Genomic DNA, 13,422 nt, shown 5'->3' with positions numbered 1-13,422 from the left:
ATAGATTATATTTCTGGATGCGCAGGAATATGTGTTCTTGATATTATAACTCACTTGGTTAGGTCCAATAATGGTATCAGCAGAATGAATATGTGGACAAAGCTGGCAACGGGGTTTGTTGCAAGGGAAGGTACCAGGGTTGGTATTAGTGTGGTATGTCCTGTGGTGGTTGGTAAGAATCATCTTGAGGTTAGGTGGTTGTCTATAGGAGACTATGGGTCTGTCTCCCAGAGCCTCTTTGAGTATGGTATCCTGTTCCAATATAGGCTGTAGTTTATTGATAATGTGTTGGACAGGTTTAAGTTGGGGGTTGTAGGTGATGACAAGTGGTGTTCTATTGTTGGTTTTCTTGGGTCTGTCTTGAAGTAGATGGTTTCTAGGTATTCGTCTGGCTCTTTCAATTTGCTTTTTTATTTCTCTGGGTGGGTAGTTGAGATTTATAAATGCTTGGTAGAGATCCTGAAGCTTCTGGTCTCTGTCAGTGGGATTAGAGCAGATGCGGTTGTATCGAAGGGCTTGGCTATAGACGATGGATCGTGTGGTGTGTTCTGGATGGGAGCTGGATGCATGTAGGTAACTGTATGAGTCGGTGGGTTTTCTGTAGAGAGTGGTGTCTAATTTTCCATTGTTGATTTGTACGGTGGTGTCCAGGAAGTGGATCTCTCATGTAGAATGGTCCAGGCTGAGGTTGATGGTGGGGTGTAGGTTGTTGAAATCTCTGTGGAATATCTCCAGTGTTTCGTGGCCATGCGTCCAGATCATAAAGATGTCATCGATGTACCGTAGGTAGAGGAGGGGTGAAAGGGGACGGGAGTTGAGGAAACGTTGTTCTAGGTCAGCCATAAAGATGTTAGCATACTGTGGGGCCATGCGTGTACCCATGGCTGTGCCGCTGATCTGGAGGTATAAGTTGTTCTCAAACTGGAAATAATTGTGGGTGAGAACAAAGTTACATAGGTCTGCTATCAGGTTGGCAGTAGTGTCCTCTGGGATAGTGTTTCTAATTGCTTGTAATCTGTCTTCATGTGGGATGTTGGTATATAGAGCTTCTACATCCATGGTGGCAAGGATGGTATTATTGGGGAGGTTATCGATGTTTTGTAGTTTCCTTAGGAAGTCAGTAGTGTCTCGGAGATAGCTGGGGGTATTGGTTACGAAGGGTTTGAGAAGAGTGTCTACATAGCTGGATAGACCAGTAGTGAGCGTGCCAATGCCAGAGATGATGGGACGTCCGGGGTGCCCAGGTTTATGGATCTTGGGAAGTAGATAGAACAATCCTGGTCGGGGGTCAGAAGGTGATTCTGTGAGGATTTGTTCCCGAGTAGCTGTGGGGAGGCTTTTAAGGAGACAGTGTAGTTTCTTTTGGTAGTCCAAGGTGGGATCAGAGGGGAGAGGTTTGTAAAATGTGGTGTTGGAGAGTTGTCTGGTTGCCTCCTGGTTATAGTCGGCCTTATTCATAATGACCACAGCACCCCCTTTGTCAGCTGGTTTGATTACAATGTCCAGGTTGTTTTTGAGACTCTGGATGGCATGGTGTTCAGCGCGGCTGAGATTGTGTGTCGCTTGTTGTCGTTTGCGAATAATGTCAGTCTGTGCGTTGTTGCGGAAGCTGTGTATATAGAAATCCAGATTGTAATTCCGACCGTCAGGGGGAGTCCATATAGAATTATTTTTCCTTTGGTGTTGGTAGGGGGGATCTGGTAGGTCAGATTGATGTTCAGTGGTGGTTTGGGAATATTCTCGGAGACGGAGGCGGCGAAAAAAAGCCTCAAGGTCACCACAAAATTGTATCCAGTTTGTGGGGGACGTGGGGCAGAAAGAGAGACCCCGGGACAAGACAGACTCTTCTGCTGGATTGAGTTTGTAGCTGGAGAGGTTAACAATATTATCCGGTGGGTTGAGGCAGTTGCTGTTGTAGCCAGTGGTATGGAGCAGGTTAGAAAATTTATTGTCTTTTCTTTGTTGTAGGGAATAGAAGTGTGTATAGTAGATTTCTTGTCTGGTGGAACAAAAGTCTTGCAAGGCGTCAGTCGGTGTGGATGTTTGTCTTGAGATGAGACGATCTAAGTTAGAAATGTCAGTGGAGTCTCCATCCCTAGAGGTGTTTAAGTCTCGGCTTGACACAGCCTTGGCCGGGTTGATTTGATTGGGATTGGTCCTGCCTTGGGCAGGGGGCTGGACTTGATGGCTTCTGAGATCTCTTCCAGCTCTATGGTTCTATGATTCTATGATTAGGAACAAAAAGTCCATTGGAGTGAGTGATCAGTTTGAGTGATGTGGAAGAGAGAAGTCAGATAAATGTAGACGCTGTCAAAGCTGCTCTTTTGATCAAAATGACTATTAATGACACTTGCTTAGTGTTCCATGATCGCCCATTGAGACACTAAGTGTGTGGGGGGGAGGGAGGGGGGAGATACTTCTCTCCAATGAATGTTTCTACTGTGTCAGAAGCTGGGCGTAGCAATGTGAACATGTGCTTCAAAAATGCCCTTTTGTGTGACTATTCTGCAGAAAATGTTGCAACCAGCCTCCCAGGTTTTGATCGCTTTCCATAAGGCACTGTAACCTTAAGCTGCAGCTTCTCTAATCTCTTCCCTCTTTTACCTCTCCCCAAACTGAGGTCAGGGTTAGACTAGAAAGTTAGATTGACCTAGCTACACGAACCACCCAAACCCTCTGAGCGATATAGTTAAGATGACCGTACTAGGGTTCTTAAATATTGATTAATTAACTAATCGAATAGTCGATGGGATTTCCATTGACTATTTGAGTAGTCAGTAAGGACTAGTGCATGTTCCGCCTTTGAAATGTACAAGAGCCCTGGCCGGGGCTCTTGTACAGTTCAAAGTTGGAATGCTGCATGGAGCCCTGGGCCAGCAGGGAGTCCCTCGCTGACCCCAGGCTCCATGCAGGCCTTTCTGCTTTGAAATGTACAAGAGCCCCAACGGGAGCTCTTGTATATTTCCAAGTGGCAGCGCCCTCATGGAACATGAAGCCTGGGGTCAGCGGGAGACTCCCCACTAGCCCTGGGCTCCATGCAGCCTTTCAATCTTTGAAATGTACAAGAGCCCTGCTGGGGCTCCTGTACGTTTCAAAGAGGAAGCGCTGCCACTGTGCCCCTGCCCCATCCCACGGAGCTGGAGGGAACAGTCTTTTTAAGACAGCTTTCCCCAGCACTCCCTTTTCTCCCCCCCCCCCCCCCCTTGCTGCCTCTTTGTGATAGAGGCAGCAAGGGGGGGAAGCGACTAGTTGACTAGTGTGTCAACTGTCCGATAAGCTTTTGCTAGTTGGATAGTCGATTGGTTGCTTACATCCCCAGACTTTACCCCTGGTATAACCAGTGCTAGGTCTATGGAAGAATGTGTCGGGTGATGATCTAGCCCGAGGGTGGCCAACGTGTTACAGGCAAAGAGCCAAAATAGTGGTGGACATAGTGCAAAGAGCCGAGGGGGGGAAAAATTGTCAAGCAAAAAACCCCAGCCGCCGCGTTTGGTTGATGCTGCCCCTTTAAATGAAAATTCCGGTTTGGCTTTTTGGCCACATCAGGCTCCTGTCGGCCGGTGCCATTTTGGTTCACCACTCCGGATGGCTTCCCTGAACCCGGGGGCCCTTGGTTGGGGTGCAGGGGCAGCTTTGCGAGCCCTGAGGTATGCAAGCGGCACTTTCTGCAAAGAGCCTCGTGCGGCTCGCGAGCCGTGGGTTGGCCACCCCTGGTCTAGCCCTTGCTGCGTGGTGAGGTGAATTAACTACCGTGATGGGAGAGTCTCTCCCATTACAGTAGTGAAGGTCTACACTGAGGTTTTAGGGCAGTGCAATTAGATGTGCCACGTAAGTCCGGTGGAGGATACTGAGTCCTAGAATGTCTGAAGCTCTGGTTTCGAGATGAAGAGCTGTTCCTCAGGTAACCTCACTGTATGAAAGCATTACCTAGGTCCTGTAAAGATCCAGCAAAGAGAGGGGAATAAGAACTGCATTTCATGTGGCTTTTTAATAAACCGATGTAAACTTTTAAGAGACATTTGTGATGGTCTTTCTATGTCACTACTTGTGAGCCACAGTTCACCTTTCAAATTTGGCATTGTTTAGTCGGATTTCCATATTGTGGCACCAAATAAGTTTTCTGGGTGCTTGTCCAGTCAGTTCATGGAAAAACAAATATAGGAATTCCTAACTGTTTTTCATGCTTGTCTTAATTTTTTTTTCTTTCCCAGCCTGCCTATGTTCTGCAGATATTCCCACCCTGTGAATTCTCTGAAAGCCACTTGTCCCGTCTAGCTCCAGACCTCTTAGCCAGCATCTCCAACATTTCTCCTCACCTTATGATTGTCATTGCATCGGTATGAGCTGTTTATTGGTCACTGACTTTTCCAAGGCCCTGCAGCAAAAAAAAGAGAGAGAGAAAAATTAACGACACAAGAAAATGCTGCCAGACTACCAGCCTCCTGCCCTAACTGGCCTCGATCAAACTGTTGCTGGGTAGTGGTTCTGCTACCTTGTATGTTTACATATTGCTTTAGGTTATGGACAACAGATGCACTCAGCAGGTGGACTGGTATTGGGTTTCCATGCCTCCTTGTGGGGAAGATAAAGGATGGCTATATTTTTTATCAAAAAAGAAAAGAAAAAAAAAGAACCTGAACTGCCTTTGCACTAAATTAGTGACTTGGACCTTTGCACAGTTGAAGACATGCTGTGACGTTATGGATGTCTTGACACACATTAACGTGCGTTGTGGACTAAACGCAGGACCTGGGAACTTCTGCTGAAATCTGTGGGTCAAGGATCATTTCACACATTCTTATTTTTTTTTTTCTGGATGTGACCCTTCCTCTCCTCCACTCCCTCTGCTGCAGTCATCTTCTCTTCATCTGGGATGCACAGTTTACACTGAAAAAATAAAACACAAGGGAGAGCGATTTCCCTTCCTGGTGGGATGTGCAGAACTGAGTGGGTGTGTGTATATATAAATATATATATAATATATATAAATATATATAATACTGACTTTAAAAAATCAAATCCCTACAACATACATTTTTTTTTAATCTGTGCCAAAAATGTGTTTTCAGAGAAAATCTTATTTTCATACTCAGACTTTGTATTGTCACTCATTTGTAAGTGCGCTTCATTTAAACATTACTTTCCCTTGTCCCTTGTCTCACAACATGTGGAAGTGTTATACACTTGTACAAAGACTTTGACCCTCCTTCTCCTCCTGGCCCTTTCTCCTTGCCTTCCCTAACACTTATTAATTTATGGAACTGTTTTCTCAGCGCAGTTTTGTTTTGTGTGTCCATTGGATTACAAACTTTATTAAAAAATACAAAACATGTTGAGCCTGGATGTGATCCATAGTTGCTCTGGAGAGGGAGGGAGAACTCAGCGATTGAGAACCGGTGTGAAAGTTTGGACCCTCCAGTGGATATGTGCTGGTTCCTGAAAGTGTACATAGGAGCTTTTTAATTTTTCTTTTTTGTTGGTGAGTTTATCTTGTTTAAAAAAAATTATCAAAGATCAAATTGAACTTTAGCTTTTGGTTTTTGTGGTGTAAATATTTGTAAAATTCCAAAATATTGGTTCTTTATTGGGTAATGTCAAAGGCACTTTTAATTTTGATACACAGAATAAACTACAAAACCTTCAACAACACAAATGAACACATTCTAAGAAAAGCCTTGGTTTGTCGTTTCAAGCAACAGTATCTTGTCTGTGTGTTCAGAACTCGAATCAATGAAATATGTTTGAAGACTGTTGTAGCTAGAAAGTCCTTAAGTGGTTTAAATAGCTGATGCTGAAGGTTCTTATCTTGCCATCAGGTCCAATTGCACGGGGGTGACGGCAGGTGCATTAATGTTGTCCAGTGGCAGGATCAGGGCCTAACTGCTGGGGCAACTGAACTCAATGGTGAGAATTCTGTGTGGGTTTCTATTTGAGAATCGGTTTGAAACCTAGCAGTAAGAAACGGCCCATTTAGGTTCTTTCCATTGTGGTGAACCTCATCTGAACTGGGCTTGTTAAAGGAAAATTCCAGTGTGCTATAAAAGACATTTTAATCACAGCAGTCCATTTAAAAAGAAAGCACTGAAAGAAAAACTATTGAATTGTATTTAACCATCAAGTAGGAACGGTGCCACCTTGACTATTTGAAGTAGCTATTTTAAAAATATATTTTAGTTGACGTTTGTAAACTTCATTCAAGCCTTTCAAACTAGTTATTGAATTACCTCCTCCCATGTTAGAAGTGGTTACAGTGTATTTCTTACAGGGATGTTGCTTCTCTGATCCCTACTTAGTTCTGGTAGATATTTCTACGTCAGCTGTCCCAGAGTGAGAGTGCAGCTCCACTGAATGGAAACAGACAACGACTGTTTTGTACAAGCAATTTTGCAATGTTTTTCGGTAATTCTGTAGTTCTCCAAGACACCATCATTAAGCGCTGGGGTCTTCCTTCAAACTTAATGCTAGTAGAGAACTAATTGACAGCGGAAATCATGTTGCAGTTGTACTGTCAGTTTTAAAAGGAAAATCTGTGGAGAGCATTGCAAGCAGAGCTATGAAAAGGCTGGCACTGCGTGATTAGCAGTGCACAAATGCAAACTGCCTGCACTAGTTTTAAAATGATAAAGGGAGCTTAATTCCCCTTGGAGGTAAGTATAGATTTATATACCACATCTTCCAATAACAAGGTGGCAATGAGCATTCAGCACAGGAATACACTTGAACTGAGCTTTTCAATATTTGAATTTTTCCTGTGTCTGAAATCCTGCTTGGTACTTCCTGGATCACTGATGGGTAATGAAGGATGGCCCAGTAGTTCGGATGATAGTCTGGGACTGTGGAGATCCTGCTTCAGTTCCCTGCTCTGCTGCAGTTTCTTGGGTGACCTTAGGCAAGACAATTTCTCTATGCCTTAGTTTCTCATGGATAAATGTAGGGGTTCATCTGCATGGGCCTGAGATTTGTTAGCTGATCAGTAATTGGTGAGAATGTGGGTATTGAGGCAGAACCAGATCTGTAAGTCACTGATTGGCGAAGCTGGCCATGCCCTCTCTTAACAAACAGCTTGCTTTTTGTTGTGCCTCAACAGCTGCAGAAAGCTTTATCAGGCCTTACTAGCAAAAGTATTTTATATTTAGATTGAGAGAGAGAGAGAGAGCGTGCTAGCTCAGTTATAAGATTGCCTTCTCTAGCCTTCCCCATGCTGAGGACTTAAGGGTCCAGTTCCTCTGTTGCTAAAACCTTATTGGAGGACCTATTCCCCTTCCCCCATGCAGAGTGCAGGATGGAGAAGGCAGAAGCACAGAAATGTGTTGTCTGCTCCTCCCCCTTTCCCCCCAACTTGTGGAGTGCCTGGATTGGATCTCAGCGTATTCTGTGGTCTGGAGCCCTGCACAGATCAGCTGTGCCAGGGACCTCTATGGACTTTCTCTCCCAAGCTGTGAGCAGCCCCTCCCATCCTCACTTGTCCTGAGAAGCAGAAAAGGCTGAAGGACTCAGCAGGGGACTGCAGAGCCAGATAGCAATGAGCTGCTCCCCCAGCAGCACACTGGTACTTTATGCCCTTTGTTCCCAGCCTGTGATGTTCAGCCCCAGGGTCTAGACTCAGAGTAAGGTCAGAAGGAACCATGACGACCATCTATTTTGACCTGCACATCACAGAATGTTGCCCACCAACTCCCGTAATTGGAACCTCTGGTTGAGTTACTAAAGTCCTCAAATCATGGCTTCAAGACTTCAGGTTGCAGAGCATTCACCATTTACACTAGTTTTAAACCTGCAAGTGACCAGCGCTGCAGAGGAAGGCAAAAATCCAAACCCAGGATCTCTACCAATCTGGCGCAGGGAAAAATTGCTTCCTAGCTCCAGATCTGGTGCTCAATAGACTCTGAGCACATGGACAAGACCCACCAGGCAGGCACCTGGGAACAAATTCTCTGTTGTCATTCAGAACTCTCCCCATCTAGCCTCTCATCCCAAGTCTTTGGGGAGGCTTGCTACTAGCACAGGCTGCATGGCACTCTAGGCATTCTCATCCCCTTCATAAATGTACCAAGCTCGGTTTTGAAGCCAGTTCAGTTGTGGGTCCCCTCTGGTCCCCTTGGAAATCTGTTCCAGAATATCCATTCTCCCGGGACCTAAATTACTCTGGGAAGTTTTCACCTGAGCGGGAGTTGGAATGACAAAGCTTCGGATTTTCTGTCATGGATCCAGACCCAAGAGCAGTTTTTCCTCCAGGGATAGTCCCTTTGTGCACACTAGATCAAAGCCTTTCTCTTGAGGATTCAAAGGTTGTCAGTAGAAGGGACAGGACCAGGCTATTTGATTGTTACCCCCCAAAGTTGAGCTTCTCACAAGAGTCTTGTGAGAATCTGATGGCAAACATCCACTAGGCAAAGTTGAGAGGCGGAACATAGGAAGGAAGGGCCAGTTCCTGTGGTTGTTGGGCTCCTGCTTTTTCCCCGTGTGAAAAGCAAAGACGCCCTAGAAAGCAGAGAGACTAGATATTGATTAATTCAATAATTGGTAACCACACAAATCTTAGTGTTGGGGGTGGGACTGACAGCTGAGCTTCCTGCAGACAGGAGCTGTCAGCATCTCACCTGTTCCCTTCTGTTTCACACACCCCCCCATGTTGCTGCCTCTGAGGCAGCAGCACTGGGAAGGAGGAGGCAGCTCCACAGGATCAGGTGCTCGTAGGGAGCCAGGTTAAAAGCTGGCTCCTGCCTCCTGCTCCCCCCTTGCTGCCTCTGATGCAGAGGCAGTGGGAGGAGAGTGAGTATAGTTGATAGGATTAACCGATAAAGCCAGAGTTATTGGTTAATTGTTTACACTAACATCCCTACTAGAAAGGCTGCAGTACTCAGGAAGGCTAAACCCAGGCTCTTCATCTCCCATCTATTTGTGTCTTCAGATGCTGATGCTCCAGCAAGGGGCACAAAACCAGATCCTGCAGGCCCAAGAGTGTCTCTGTCTCCCAAGGAGAAAGGGCAACTTTCAGATTCAGATCAGGAAGCAGAAGCAGCAGCAGGAGGAAAAATGCCTCTGGTTGGAATTCTTTGAATACGGGCTTCAGAAAGGCATATCCAGTTCGGTCTCCCCCTGAGGATCCCTCTTGGTCAGAGAGGAGGTGCTGGGTGAGAAGAGCAGTGACATCAGTCTGGATACTCCCTCAGGATAAAAATAATAGAATCATAGAACACGACTGGAAGGGACCTCGAGAGGTCAAGTCTAGTCCCCTGCCCTCGTGGCAGGAGCCAGCACCATCTGCACCAGTGATCTCCAACCTTTTTACACCCAAGATCACTTTTCAAATGTCAGGTCAAGCCAAGATCTACCCCTTCCCTTCCTTAAGGCCCTGCCCTCTCTGTTCCCCTCCTCTTCATCACTTGCCCTCGCTCACTCTCACTGGGTTGAGACAGGAGGTGCAGGCTCTGGGAGTGAGGTTTTTGGGTGTGGGAAAGGGTTCGATGTGCAAGCTCTGGGCGAGAATTGAGTGAAGGAGGAGGTGGAGAAGGGGATGCTGGCTCAGGCAGGGGGCTCCAGGCTGGGGAGTGTTGGGGTCAGGTGGAGGGTTGGGGTGCTGAGCAAGCCACAGGCTTGAGGCTGTGAGGGTGCAGGCGTGTTCTCGATGACCTTTCAAGGTCCCTCCCAGTTCTAGGAGATAGGCAATCTCCATTAATTTATTTATAATTTAGTTTAGGCTGGGTGCATGAGGGGTTCAGGGCAGGGAGGTTGGGAGTATGATGGGCTCAGGACACCGATTTGCAGTGTGGGGATGGTGCAGGAGTGTTGTGGCAGAAGACTGAGGATGTGGGGGTGCAGGAGTCTGGGGATGAGAGGCTCAGGACGGGGTTCCAGTGTATGACAGGCTCAGATTTAGGGTCTGAGGGGTGCAAGAGTGTTATGAATCTGTGGCCGGGGGAGGGGTTGACCCCAACTTGGGGCTTGTTGGCCTGGCTTCATTTTTAAATAAAATATTATGTCCAACACAACATGTTTCTGCATTGTCTTTATTTATGAGAGGGACGGGGAACCTGTTTTGAGGCAGGGGTCACTGACCCACAGAAAAGTCAGTCGGGACCACACAAGTGAGATGCAAAAAAAAAAAAAAAAAACCTCTCCAACCCCCCCCACCCCCAAGCCTCACCAATGTGGCTCCAACTGTGCTGGTGGGAGCAGGGACAGGGTGCTAGTGGGTGCTGGGGCAGGAGTTAAGGTGTTCATGCATGCTGGGGGAGGATGCTGAGGAGCCCAGGAGGGACAGGGTACTGGGAGGGGTGTCTGGCCAGGAGGAAGGGGACAGGGACAGCTGGGGCTAGTACCTGGAGATCCTGCAGCTGTGCACCTGGTCCAGCTCTCAGGAAGCGCGTGTGCTGCTTCCCCCTCCCCAAACAGCCAGCACGTTTCCTGAAACGCTAGGTCTGTCGCACGCCGGCAACTTCCTTCTCCCTGCTGCCTTCTTGTGTGGCGGAAGTGGGGGGGAGTGGAGAGTCATGGGACTGCGCAGCTCCAGCTGCTCAGGAAGCGTGCATGCCCTGCTTCTCCACTCCCCGGGACAGCTGCATGCTTCCCGAACAGTTGGAGCTGGCGTGGTCCCGGGACTCCTACTTACCCTGTCTTCCCCTTGCTTCTAATACATTTATAGAAGGTCTTGTTACCCTTTGTAGCCAATTTGAGCTTTTTTTTGTGCCTTTGCTTTTCTAATCTTGCCCCTGCATTCCTGTATTGTTTGCTCGTATTCATCCTTTGTAACTTGTCCTAGTTTCCACTTTTTATAGGACTCCTTTTTGATTTTGAGATTATGCAAGATCTCCTGGGTAAGCCAAGGGGGTCTCTTGCTGTGCTTGCTATCTGCCAGCTCTCTTCAGTTGTTTTTGTAGAACTTGCAACTTCTCAGGACTTGCCATGGTGCATGCGAGGGAGGAGAAAATGGGAGTCCCTAGGAAAGCCGAGCTGGGTAGCTTAGTTGTGTCCCCTGGTGCACTAGTCCTGAGTAGATGGTTTCCTAAAGGCAGCATGGCACTGATGTCCCTGGTTAAGGACACACTGAGACCAATGGGCCACATAGACAGGAGATGAGACTCAGCACTCATGACAATGATAAGGCTTCCTCTGCACTCCAGAGCGCTTCTGCTAGATCCACATGCTTGGCCTAATCTGTATTGGCCTGTAGCGATGGCTGGGCTGAATATGGGATGTGCTTGTTTGGGAGCTGGGCTCCGAAATGGCTCCCTCTATTTCTGACTCTGTTTGGGAAGCCTTTCAGGACTCCGCAAGAGTCTCTGATGCCGTTACCTGTCGGCAGAGGTGGCTTTGCAACGGGGGGCAGATGTCCAGGCTACAGTGAGTGTAGCGTTATCAAGGCGTGTGGGAGTTAGGGATGTTAGATGGCAGGTAATTGAATAGTCCCGTAACCACGTGAAATCTTCAGTTACACGACTATTCAATAGTCCCCGGGGGTGGTTCCCACTCCGGGGGAACCCCTGCCACTCCAGACTGTTGCCTCTGTATTGGGGGTCTGCTAGGGGTGCCAGTTTAAAACTCAGCTACCTGGCAGACCGGCTGCCAGCCGCCCCACACTGCTGCCTCTGATACAGAGGCAACAGCCCCTGTCCATACGGAGCTTGGCTGTTTTGTAGCAGCCTCTCCTGCCTCCCCGTCCCCCTCATGCTGCTGTGGAAGCAGCACAGTATGGGAGGAGGGGCAGGTGGCACCAAAGGGGCAGCAAGGGAGGGAGCCTGCTTGAAAGCTGGCTTCCCACCCATATTGAAACCAGCCTGCCCCCCTCCCAGAGGCAGCAGTGGAAGGGCAGATGGATCTGGTGCTTGTGGGGAACCTGCTTCTCCCCACTTGCTGCCTCTGATAGAGGTGGGTGTGTGTGTGTGTGGAGTGCACGTAGTTAAGATTAACCGATAAGCCCAGCCCATTCCCATGTTGACCTCTAGTGGGAATCCAGTGAATAAAATGGGGGCTGATTGCTCACACTCCCTTCCCCAAGCCCTACAGGAAGCTAGCAGACCAGACAGTTCCAGATCCTGGCAAACGTCCTCTAGCCCCAGAGGTGTCCCCAGCAGGATGATCTGGCCCTCCTGCACATAGCACAGCTCACTGCCAAAACAGATGGGCCCTCGCCTGCCATCGGCAGTGTCAGCTCCAATTGTCCAACAATTTGCACTGGATCTATTCATTCCTGTTTCCAGATGTATCCGTTTCCTAGGACCTTCAGGAGAGGGGACGACACAGGCGGTGCCTTTCCTCTCCTGCAAACCTGTGGGGTAGAACCAATCCAGACCCAGAAAAGGGACAAAGTTTGTACTTTGCTTCCCAGCCAAGTGCACAGGGCATTGTTCAACTGCAAGTGTCTCCTCGGGCAGATGGTCCCAGAATGCTTTAGTCGCTAACCTAATCAGTGCCAGCAGTCTCATTTGCAAGTGAAGGGACGTGGGTATCACCCGAATGCATTGCCCGGGTCTTGCAATCAGATCTCCATTGGATCCATGTGGATTTGATTCCTATTACAGGATCAGGGCCATTTTACCTGAGAGAAGCAGGAGGGGGACTTCTTTAAAAAAGGAGCAGTTACACATTTCTGTTCTGAATCCCTCTCCCAACCCAGTTAATGCAGCCAACAGGGTGCCAAAACCCTCCATGTAACCCACCCTCTTGTTTTTGCAGTGCATCTCACTGTTGAGGGTTTGCACATGGCCATGTGTCCAAACCTAAAGCTTTCCTGGTGTGATTTAGGGATGCAATAGTGCAGTTGATTAACTTAAGAAAAGCTTATAGCTTAATGCTATAGACGCCTCCCATCCCCTTGCCATTACATTTTTAGCAGACTGGCCAGTAGCCTGGCTCAGTTATGGCTTGCACTGTGTCTGGGACCTACCTCTGCTATGGCTCTGTATTTAAAGTGCAGGCAGCCCAGCTCAGTTCCGACTCACACCGGGTCCAGGATCTCAGCCTCACCCTGGACAGGAACCCCCTGCCACTCTGAGCTTCTGCCTGTATCGGAGGCAGCAGCATAGAGCGACAGGCAGCGGGTCCAAGAGGGGAGCTGGTTTTTAAAGTGGCTCTCCTTGTGGACCAGCTCCCCATGATCGGAGTGGTAGGGGGCTCCTCCGGAGTGGGGCCAGAGTGCGCTGGCTGCCAGCTCCACCCCCAGGGACTGTAGAATAGAATTCCTGAGGCTAATTGACTATTCAATTAACCGATATTTAACATCCCTAGGTATGATTGAAAACAGCCTGAGATCGTTAAAGCTGAATTTCATAAAGAGAAACCCAAATTCCTTTTCAAGTATCACAATCAACTTGAAATCTAGTTAACGTATTGGTGAAAAGCAGTGTCCATGTGATCTGTGCATCAGTACTCGGTGACAATTGTTCATGCTTTCCTTAGTTTTCAGCTCTTGTCACTGACTGA

General features: G+C 47.9%; 1 protein-coding gene across 8 annotated transcripts in view; it reads left to right on the top strand.

Moving 5' to 3' along the window:
• SPEN (spen family transcriptional repressor) overlaps positions 1-5,653 on the top strand; it is a 148,119-nt gene extending 142,466 nt beyond the window's left edge. For 7 of the 8 annotated variants that reach the window (XM_075906122.2, XM_089773082.1, XM_075906123.2 and 4 more), the window contains one exon: positions 4,212-4,525. In XM_075906122.2, coding sequence (XP_075762237.2) covers positions 4,212-4,343 — 132 coding nt within the window. In that variant the 3' untranslated portion in view covers positions 4,344-4,525. Of the gene's footprint in view, positions 1-4,211; positions 4,526-4,679 lie in introns of those variants that run through there. The other variant, XM_089773083.1, reaches the window with a different exon arrangement.
• Positions 5,654-13,422: the final 7,769 nt, after the last annotated feature.

This window comes from Pelodiscus sinensis, chromosome 24, assembly GCF_052426305.1.
Source record: "Pelodiscus sinensis isolate ZL-2025 chromosome 24, ASM5242630v1, whole genome shotgun sequence".
NCBI classification, from domain to species: Eukaryota; Metazoa; Chordata; order Testudines; family Trionychidae; genus Pelodiscus; species Pelodiscus sinensis.
Note: the sequence above shows the minus strand (reverse complement) of the source record. Positions and strands in the feature narration are given on the sequence as shown.